The sequence below is a fragment of the Asterias rubens genome, chromosome 2 (genome assembly GCF_902459465.1).
Source record: "Asterias rubens chromosome 2, eAstRub1.3, whole genome shotgun sequence".
In the NCBI taxonomy this organism is placed as follows: Eukaryota; Metazoa; Echinodermata; class Asteroidea; order Forcipulatida; family Asteriidae; genus Asterias; species Asterias rubens.
In genome coordinates, this window is record NC_047063.1 from 23,202,171 (window position 1) to 23,212,835 (window position 10,665).

Here is a 10,665-nt window from a genome sequence, read left to right on the forward strand (position 1 = left end):
TGGGGTGGGTTTTTTTAAAACAAAAGCTGCCTATAGTTTTGCAACACGTTACATCCACATATCAATCCTCAGCTATGTTATACACATTGGAAAAACCTGGCACATTTGAAACTGAAAGGCAAAAACTAGTCCATGCTAACCACAGTTGTATAAAGCAACACACACAAATTGTGGTTGACATATCCACTTCCTATAGTTTTTGTTAGGCGAGTTAGAAATCTGAAAACTGCGGAAGCGTCAAGAGCATATTATGAAAGAAAGAAAAAAAAGTCATTATGACTTACATATAAATATGACTTAGTACAAGTCAAACTTAGTCATAATGAGATACACATGTATCTCATATAGTATGACTTAATTGGCATACGCCATAATGGGGGACTTTTAGGACACTAGGTAGTCTTGGTTCCAAGACCATTGGTGTTGCGTGGTCACACACAACCAACATTCCGATTATGCACGGCAAAAACTGTACACGCTTGTAATGAACGAACGCTAGCGGGCGCTCTGTTTCTCTGATTTAGATGAGCACAGGACATAAACCTTATCGCAAATACCAATGCGCAAGCGCAGACTGTTGAATGAGGTGCATTGTGGGATATATATGGATCAAATTTGGATACCAGCTAGACCACAATGCACCTAATTCCAAGCTTTACGCGCGCGCCCCAGTATTTGCGAAAAGGTCTATGGTGAGATCCGGAAATCAGAGAAACAGAGCGCCCGCTAGCGTTCGTTCATTACAAGCGTGTACAGTTTTTGCCATGCATAATCGGAACGTTGGTTGTGTGTGACCGCGCAACACCAATGGTCTTGGAACCAAGACTAGACACTAGGTGGCAGTAGACGTACAGTACCAGGTAAATCCATTGTTATTGGTAATTATGTCCATGCTCAGAACTACATAAACAACAGACATTTACCCAGTAAGTCTGCTGCCACCTAGTGTTCCAAAGTCTCTTATTATGACTTGTACCAAGTCATACTTATGAGACATAAGTCATAAGTACAACTTTTTCTTCTTCCTAAAGTCCCTCTAACAAGAGTTCTCCAACTCGTTAAAACAAATTACACCTCCTAACTTTCATCTGATTTTCTGGTACTGAATCCTGCTTTGAAGACGGGGAAAATAAAGAATCTTGCCCATCCTCATCCCTGTCAGCTGCATTTCCTTTTACGTGTGTTCAATCATTAATAATGATTTGTGTTATACTAGACTATGTAACCTTGGCAACTAGTGTGACCACCTGTAGTGTCAAATGTCACGGCTTCCAAAAATAAACAGTTGCAACTACCTGTTTGGATCACATAGTATCATATTTTTTGGAGGACCTTTCTTTGTTCTGCTATATAAGCAATGTCCGAACAAAATTTAAGCTTGGGTCGTCCTCGGCCAGTCAAACCACCAAACAAGATTCCTTAAAGGTTTCAGTGTAAATGGGTAGAGATGCTCAGTACAGCTTTTGAGGGTCTTTAGGGTAATCCGTGTCATGACAAACTAGTCTAGTGCGACAAAATCAACTTATGGTGGCAAAGTCACCAGGGTGTGGGTTCCACTCCAGGACATGAAACTTCTGTCCTAAACGATATAGCGGCAGTAAATGGGAATCGTTCAGTGTAGAGATGGTTCTTGTGATTGATTTAGCTTGGTGTAATACATACTTAACAGCACAGGCTGTATACTCCCCAGGGACCTGTGATGGTTTAAGGAACAAAATAAAAGGCCCAGTGACTGGGGGTAATAACCATCAAGGATGGCGGTCCTTATTCCAAGCTCACATAAAAATGTTCTGTACACAAATGAAGTAATATACTCCTCTGCACATCATCTGGACTTTCATCATCCATTGTCGGCCAAGTCTGATTGATCAAAATACCTTGCAACTAGACAGATCAGTACGTTGAGAGGCGCCAACCTTTGGTCTTCCGCAGACTCCTGAAGAAGGCAGCAAAGGAGAAAACAAAATTACTTTATCAGTGTCTTCCTTCAAGAGCCACTTATGTACACACTAAACATAACATCTAGACCCTTCTCACTAATGTTACCTTCCTATAACAAATAATCAACCTGAAGGGAAACTGACTAGGTAAGTTTTCAATGATTTTAGGTTGAACAAAGACAAATTGACCAGAGTGGGATTTGAACCCACAACCTCCCGATTAAATATCGGCACTCTACCAACTGAGCTACTGTTCCTAACCCTATGTTGGTGTGCGATCCCTGGCTACATGGCAGTTAAATGCTGCATGGCTTTCTGACTGGCACCCCTAAACAAAGATATTGACAAAATACGGAGACCGCCAACATTGGGCTAGAAAGCTCAGTTGGTTGAACTTAATCACTGTACTAGCCAAGAACTCATAAGAGAGAAGACAAGGAAGGACGTTTCATTTTCAGAAGTAGGAGGAAAACCCCAGAGAATTATTCCAGGGGAAAACCCTTGCAACCAGGTAGGGACTGAAAACCCAATCTACACAGTGTCCGCGGTGGGATTTGAACCGTGATCCCAGAGGTAAAAAGCAAGGAAAGATACCACTATGCCAACCTGAACAACTACTTCAGCCAAACTTGCTAAATTGGGTCTAAAAATAATCCTGTAGAGAACCAGAACCCAATAAAACAGCACAGCTGTAACTTTCTGAACTGATCTTAAAGGCAAAGTATACCTTTTTTTTTTAACCGTTACATTTTTTTAATCCCATATTTATGTAGAAATACACAATAAAACTGACGCCTGAAAGTTTAATTTCAAAAAGTTGTCGCGTTTTTGAGATATCGCTGCAAATAGGGAGCGAATATTATGTCCACGCAAGAAGAATAATCCTAAAAGGAATATACAATCTGGGAAGCATTATGAGGCAATGCTTCTCAGATTCAAATTTTGGGGCATAAAAACTGTTATCTTTTACAGAACCACATTACTTTGAAGTGAAATGTTTCTAACGAAATGATTTATACTGTCAAACACCGTTGTTGGCTTCTTACCAAAGATTTTTATTGCTATTAATTTTAAGAGTGATTACCAAACAAATATCCTCCTTTTAAACCTTAATTTGTATCTGATTGCTTCTGATTATACGGGAAAAAACATAAACACTGAACTTACCAGTGATGCACGCAGGGCTGAGCAGTGTCTGGCCAGGGTCCGCAGCATGGATGCGGCGTCCGGGAGGAGAGGTTTCTCCAAGCATGCAAGGAGAGCAAAGAGCCAACATCCCTGGGAGATGCTGAAACCAAGACAGTTCAACCACTCGATGTGGTACTCAAGGAGTTGATAAACAGTCGGCTAAATGGGGTTAAAAAGGTTAATTATAACATTTTTAAAAGTCAAGTTATAAACCGCAAGGGGAACGTGGATGGGTAAGTTTTATAAATAATTCAGGGTTGAACAAAGACAAATTTCTAGAGCAGGATTTGAAACAACGACCTCCAGTACTGCGATTTGGAGACTCCAACCAGAAACATTGGTTATCGGTTGAGCGTTTTCGCGTGTTCAGTTGAGCGCAGTGACAATGCTGTTCAGACCAACCGGTAACCAACTTGTTGAGTTGGTTGGGCTTTGGTTGGGGTCGCCAAAACGCGCCCCAGTTTAACTTGCCTGAGCTCCATCAACTGAGCTACCTACGTGTGCATGTAGGCCTGGAATGACAATGTACACGGAGGCCATTGCCATCGTTACCCTGGTCCTGGCCTTGGTGCCCCTTTGACTGTTTCCCACAAACTGTTTATAAGACTTTCCATTGGAAGTGCCCTTCGCATGAATGAAAATGGCCTTGCCCCTCTACACAAGATCAAAGATTAAAATTCCAGGTCTGTACATGTAGCCATATGTTGCAGTCTCCCTGTTTTGTCAATAGCTTTTTCCCATTTGTACACCTATTTTAAAATCTCTTCACTGGCTTCCTTTTCGAGAGCAAATATGTTACAAAATCTGTCCGTTAACTAATCATGCCCTCAATGGATTAGCCCCTGGCTATTCTTCTTGCCTCATTCATTCTCTCTCTTTCACTAGTCCTGGTTTACGATCATCTAGAGCCACTGAACATTTTGAGCCATGATCCATGAAAAGTTTGGGTGAAATTTTGCTCCTCGTTTGTGGAATTTGTTACCACTGCATATTCAAACATCTACCTTTTTGTTCTTTTTAAATCTCAGCTTAAAACGCATGATGTCTCCGGCCTTTTCTCACTAATTGTTATTGCATCATCAATGACATTTTCCATATACAGATTTGTAAGTTTTTGTAAGTTACTGTTTTGTATTCTTGTAGGTGCCTTGGGAACTTTATCGGTTGATATTTATATATTAAAAGTTTTGCTATAATTACCATTATCGTTAAAGGCAGTGGACACTATTGGTAATTACTCAAAATAATTATTGGCATAAAACCTTTCTTGGTGACGAGTAATGGGGAGAGGTTGATGGTATAAAACATTGTGAGAAACGGCTCCCTCTGAAGTGCCATAGTTTTTGAGAAAGAAGTAATTTTCCACGAACTTGATTTCGAGACCTCAGACTTAGAACTTGAGGTCTTCGAAATCAACCATGTAAACGCACACAATTTCGTGTGACAAGGGTGTTTTTTCTTTCATTATTATCTCGCAACTTCAATGAGGTTTGTTATTTGATGCATATGTTGAGATACACCAACGGTGAAGGCTAGTCTTTGACAATTACCAATAGTGTCCACTGCCTTTAAAATAATTTTAAAATAAACCTCTGTTACCTGTTCCATAGCGGATACAATGCTTAAGAGAGGTGGTAATCCACTGGGTTGGACAGTACCTTCCCCTGACAACCTTCCATCCCCATTGCTGTCTAAAGAGTCTGAGCTTGATTTCACTCCCCTCTGAGTCACTAACCGCCTCCAGAACTCCTCTCCAAAACAAAGAATGCACCATGTTTTCTCTTCACTCAGTTTGGGCTGTAAGAACATTGAAGGTCACAGGTTTTTAAATAAGAATAAAGATTTGTGTATTCCGTCCACTCCCGTTATTTAAAGTTAACTTGGAGTGGCCAAATTAACTCTTTGTGTTAACATGTCCAGTTGATAAGAAACTGCTCTAGAATTGTAAAGGTCGTGGGTTCGATTCCCATTTGAGTAATGTGCCTACGAGTATTTTTCACAGAACTTGGGAAAGTACTGAGTATACAGTGCTTACACACATCAGTGTATGGTGTAAGGTTTAACAAAATTAAAATAACATTTATGCTGTTATAAGAGGACAGAAAAAAACAAGAAATAAAAAGCAGAAAAGAGGACTTTTTAAGCAGAGCATCTTCTTAAAGGAACACGTTGCCTTGGATCGATCGAGTTGGTCTTTGAAAAGTGTTCTGTAACCGTTTGTAATAAAATGCAATGGATAGAAAGATGATGTAAAAGTAGAATACACAAATATGCCTCGAAATTGCGTGGTTTTCTTTTTACCTCGTCAGCTAACACGGTCGGCCATTTATGGACTCCCATTAATGGCCGACCGTGTTAGCTCGTAAAAAGAAAACCGTGCAACTTAGAGTGATACTTGTGTTGATCATTATATTTTACTTTTAAAACATCTTTTAACCATATGCATTTCATAACAAACGGTTTCAAACACTTTTTATAGACCAACTCGTCCTATCCAAGGCAACGTGTTCCTTTAAAAGTTCTCTTTGTAACGAGCGCTGACTGTAACACCATGTTCTGTCGTCATTCACTTGTAACATCTATGAACAAATTGGTATGAATTGGTCATTACAATCCTAAATAAAACAAACTTTCCTACCAGTGTGGGTCTACTGCTCCGGGGTTGTGTAGCTACTTTTGCTCGATGACGTCCAAGTTTCTGTCTGAGCTCCGAGAATGAAGCTGCCTGGTTCCGTTGCCACTGTAAGCTTGGTGCGTAGCCAGAGGGGGCAGGACTGAATCCTGTGGACTAATAGTAACAGACATTTTAATATGGAAAGATTTATGGTAACACCATGTAATGACCATCTCTAAATGAGTTGGGTGGTTCTGAAAAGAACCGTTGGTTTCAACTCGACTTTTTGATCAGTATGCTCTGATCGTCTTCTGGAGAAGCGTCAAGTTGAAACCAAATGTTCTTTTCAGAACTACCCAAACTCATTTAGAGATAGTCATTACATAGACTTATGGACAAGTCGTTAAATGTCTGTCGCAGTGATACCATTCCGAATCTCTCCGCGATTCCTGCGGTATTTCCCTTACTTGATACTGTTGACATTTGTTGTATATAAATTGGTAGTAAGCCTGGTTCATACTTCCTGCGAATGCGAAGCAAATTTTGACATCACAGGGCTGTTTTCGCAGCGAATGTTTCGCAGTAGTTGAGCACAAGTCAACTGGTGCGAATTATTCATTGCGAATGTGTGACGTCAAAGTAAGTATCGCATTCGAATTTGCAGGAAGTATGAACCAGGCTTTATACTGACAAAAACCAATCTATGACCAACCTTTAAGCAGCTCCATAAAAATGGGCCCTGCTTTCAATGTAACTTTGGAACTGTCCATCATCGAAACAAGAAGGCGAGACTGATACACTACAAAGCCAACTGAGGTAATTGCCCCCCTGTCCTTGTCATAGCCTTGGTGCCCCTTGCAATGTGCTCAAAGTAGAAATGTGCCCTTTTTTTTTTTGCTGAGGAAAAACTGCCTTGCCCCGACAAGAACGAAGAGTCAGCCCTCTAAGGGCGTACGAACCTTCTCTTGTAAAATTTACTTACATTGGAAAACATGATGGTTTGTTTTCCCTTAAATACATCGCGATCAACATCAGCAACAACTGTACTTGGGCAGCTCTGGGCTTCCATTCTATAAAAAAAAACACAAGATGTTCATAATCAGAGAACAAATTCATTAAGTAGTTTGGGTTTGAACAAAGACAAATTGACCAACGCCCTCTGGATTAAAATACCTGCCCTCTACCAACTAAGCTATCCAGCCTGATGTCTCCTTACGGGTCAAAAGCTTTGCTTGAGGGTGCCAGTCCGAAGCCATAACAGTTTGCTGCCGGAATGGCCAGGGAAACAACCTGAGAACCGACATTACTGTACAAATTGACTAATGTATTGCAAAAAGCCACCAATGTATAGCGACCCAGCACAACCACATTATTGATGTCTTCCATCGGATAATTGTGATTATCTTTGATTGAGAGATTTGATTATCGCAGCTATCCATGAATGAGCCAACTTACACACATGACATTGTTCTGTGACGAGTCAAAACAAAATACTCAGTTCAAATTTTGTTTGTTACATTTCAGAGTTGGAATCCAGAGAAGGCCAAATACATGTTCAGGATCCTATTTACTGAAGGGGGCGTGGATTACCTCTGATCCAGTGACAAATAAACAAACAATAAATGCGTTGACAAAATTTGGCCTCAACTTTTTTTAGTGACTGGCCAGCAGGACAAGTTAGCTTGTCATTTCAGTCCTCCAGCTTTTTTAATAGACCATATTTCAAATGGAATGAGGATACTTTTCAACACTGAACTAGCCAGCCTGACCAATTGGAGAGAATTCTGACTGGTCCTCAGGTGTCTTTATCTGGAATTTGGCAAGCGGATCACTGTTAAAGACACTGGACACTATTATAAGTTATCACACAAGCGCGAGTGGGATACGGAAAAATAACGCACTTCTGCGTCCCATATCCAACGAGGCCGAAGGCCGAGTTGGATATGGGACGTAGACACGCTTTATTTTCCGTATTTCCACGAGCGCGCGAGTGATAACGTATTTATCTTCAAGCAAACTTGGCGCGTAACCATAGAACACACAAGACGCATGGTAGTGATATACATGTAAGCCGTGCAATATAGGTTTTTATCACCACTCCATTCTGCGAATCGGATTGGAGGATTAGCGCGCAAGATATTGGTTATTGTCAAAGACTAGTCTTCTCACTTCTCACAACATAATGCATAAAATAACAAACCTGTGAAAATTTGAGCTCAATTGGCCCTCAAAGTTGCCAGATAATAATAATGAAAGAAAAAAACACCCTTGTCACACGAAGTTGTGTGCTTTTAGATGGTTGATTTCGAGACCTCAAATTCTAAATCTAAGGTCTCGAAATCAAATTCGTGGAAAATTACGTCTTCTTGAAAACTACATGTATGTCACTTCAGAGGGAGGCGTTTCCCGCACAATGTTTTATACTATCAACCTCTCCCCATTAGTCGTCACCAAGTAAGGTTTTGTGCTAATTATTATTTTGAGTAATTACCAATAGTGTCCACTGCCTTTAAGGGATAATGCTAGTTGAACACATTTTTTTCAGGGGGGGGGGGATTGGAGAACTTCCCACTGCTTTTAAACATAAGCAAACAAAAGAATAAATACATCTTGGTGTTCAATGTACAGCTTATTTTCTTTTAATGGAAAGTTTCCTACCTGACTCTACGCAGATATTCGTGAGCTGATGTTGGTGGTCGGGAGGTGTCTACATGATTTTCCTCTGACTCATGCAGCGAACTGACAAACAGTGCTGGTCGACAGATATCGTCCATATTTTCCACTGGTTTATCTGGTCAAATGTTGAAAGAATCTACATGTATCGTTGAGTTTATCATGTAAACTTGTAGGAACTTCAACGATGTAGCAGCACAAACTTACAAATAAAAACAGATTCAACATTTTGAATGGTTTCAGATCTCGAGTTTGGGGTAAATTTCCTAAAGACAGACCCAAAATTTATTTTACAAGACTAAACTGAGACAGAACTTTCCCAAAAGTTTAATTTCATCTGTTTTCATTTTTGAGCAAACCCCAAGAGAAGATTGATCTATGGAAAAATATACACCGATGCTCAACACAGAATTGGAATGTTTTACCAGACTCAAACTCAAAGTCAACATTTGAACATCATTTATCACAGGGTGTACAAGTTTCAATTGAAAAACACAAGTTAGACCGCTAGACTTTATCATCGGTCCTGAGTTTACTGGCCCAATGCTGAATTCAGTGGTCTCAGCCGGCCTGTAGTCCAGTGTAAAACCCAAGCCCTGTATAGAAAGTGTGTCAAATTTAATAAATTAAGAAGAGTAAAATGTACTCAAGTACTAAACTACATGCAGTTAAGCACTAGTATAGGATAATTTTGCAACCATCTCTACTTTAGTAAAGGTGGAGATGATTGATATTGACTCAATAGAGTAAGATGACTGACTATAGTGTCACTGTGTGTAGTTCTTGTAATGAATAGACTCATAGAGTCAATGTACTTAAAAGGCATAAATTTATATATGAGATATGACCTTATTATACAAATAATTGATTACATGTCTTTTTGTACGGTTAATTTAGTTGCGGCTGTCGGGAGGATGGAGGGTTAGTCCGGTTACGATAATCACAACTATGGTGGTTAAATCTCCAAATGGGTTTAGAAACGAAGACACACTGACCCTACCCTGAACCCTCCCATTCATCATAGTATTCACCAATGCATTGGTCAATACTCAATTGACTGCCATTTTAAGTTAAGTCATCATTTATTCATGCGTTTGTTGAATGTGATTACGTTCATTCCTCCTTCCGGCTTCACCATGCCAGAGTCCCACTCCCAGTGACCATGAGATGACACTCGACATGACCAGGCATGGACACACATTCCACGATGGAGGAATGAAATCTTATAACAATAAAAGGAAAAATACTCCTTTTTTCGAAATTTGTCATTACCAACACACTACTACTCCCTAGTACAACCAATAAAAAATAATGACAAATTCCGAAAAAGGAGTACATGTAGGCCTACAGCGCCTCAGTAACACTGCAGTAACAGGAAGTTGTGTGCTTTCAGATAAGATGCTTGATTTCGAGACCGGGAAAATTACTTCTTTCTCGAAAGATACGTAACTTCAGAGGCAGCCAGTTCTCACAATGTTTTATTTATAGTATACTACAACACTAGTTTACTACCAACCTCTCCCCGATACTCGTTGCAAGTAAATAAAGAAGTAAGGTTTTATGCTAAAAATTATTTTGAGTAATTACCAATAGTCATGATATTGATAGTGTCCACTGCTTCTTTTTTTATCCTAATGTCATATAATGGAATTGTAAAATATTAAATTGAACTTCAAAATGACAGTCACATCATGGTACTTCTAGAAACTATAAAAAATGTAAGGCTCCCTACCTCCATGGGCATGGTCACATTGACAACAAATCATAAATGCATGCGCTTTTTACCGAACGGCGATCTCAGATGTTGAGGTTGAGTTCCAACATCATGAACATGCTCAAGCAAGCAAGGCGTCAAGCCTCAACCAACAAAACGACAAAAGTCCTTGTATTTTGATGTAAGTATCGTCATCGACAGAATACTATATTAAACTGAACACGGAGAAGGGGAACGAGGTCGATCGAACATGGAGGACATCGGAACCATAACAAAGAACCTAGCCCCATAAATCGGTCCAATCCACTCCCGATTTATGGGGCTACAAAGAACCATAACTTACCCCTCTTTCAATATTCTTCAACAATCGATCTTCCCGTCTGTCACCTTCCACCTTTCCATGGGCGCAGCCATTTTGATTATTACGTCATCAATATTGACTGAATATTTATGAGGCGTAAACGTCATCATGCGGCCCAGAGTACGTGCAGCACACAAACACACGCAAATACGCATGGTCTTGTTTATTATTTACT

The 10,665-nt window shown here is 40.0% G+C and overlaps 1 protein-coding gene across 5 annotated transcripts; it reads right to left on the bottom strand.

The window, feature by feature from the left end:
* Nucleotides 1-884: 884 nt before the first annotated feature.
* Nucleotides 885-10,568, bottom strand: LOC117304908 (gem-associated protein 2-like). 5 transcript variants are annotated; one of them, XM_033789562.1, is made up of 7 exons: nt 10,473-10,568; nt 8,401-8,617; nt 6,725-6,812; nt 5,767-5,916; nt 4,728-4,925; nt 3,108-3,287; nt 885-1,936 (listed from the first exon to the last, which is right to left on the bottom strand). In XM_033789562.1, the coding sequence occupies exons 2-7, from the start codon at nt 8,514-8,516 to the stop codon at nt 1,841-1,843; spliced, it is 828 nt and encodes a 275-aa protein (XP_033645453.1). In that variant the 5' UTR covers nt 8,517-8,617; nt 10,473-10,568; the 3' UTR covers nt 885-1,840. The 5 variants fall into 5 exon arrangements, with proteins under 5 accessions (XP_033645453.1, XP_033645475.1, XP_033645466.1 ...); XM_033789584.1 differs by having other exon boundaries at nt 8,401-8,533; nt 10,473-10,547; XM_033789575.1 differs by having other exon boundaries at nt 8,401-8,554; nt 10,473-10,537.
* Nucleotides 10,569-10,665: the final 97 nt, after the last annotated feature.

Excerpts from the sequence above, each read along its gene's own strand:
- LOC117304908 (XM_033789560.1), bottom strand. The coding sequence starts at position 10,181 with ATGATTTGTTGTCAATGTGACCATGCCCATGGAG. Across the intron at positions 8,534-10,147 it reads ATGTGACCATGCCCATGGAG|ATAAACCAGTGGAAAATATG; the intron begins GTAGGGAGCCTT and ends ACATTTGACCAG. Across the intron at positions 3,288-4,727 it reads TTGTATCCGCTATGGAACAG|CCGACTGTTTATCAACTCCT; the intron begins GTAACAGAGGTT and ends AACCCCATTTAG.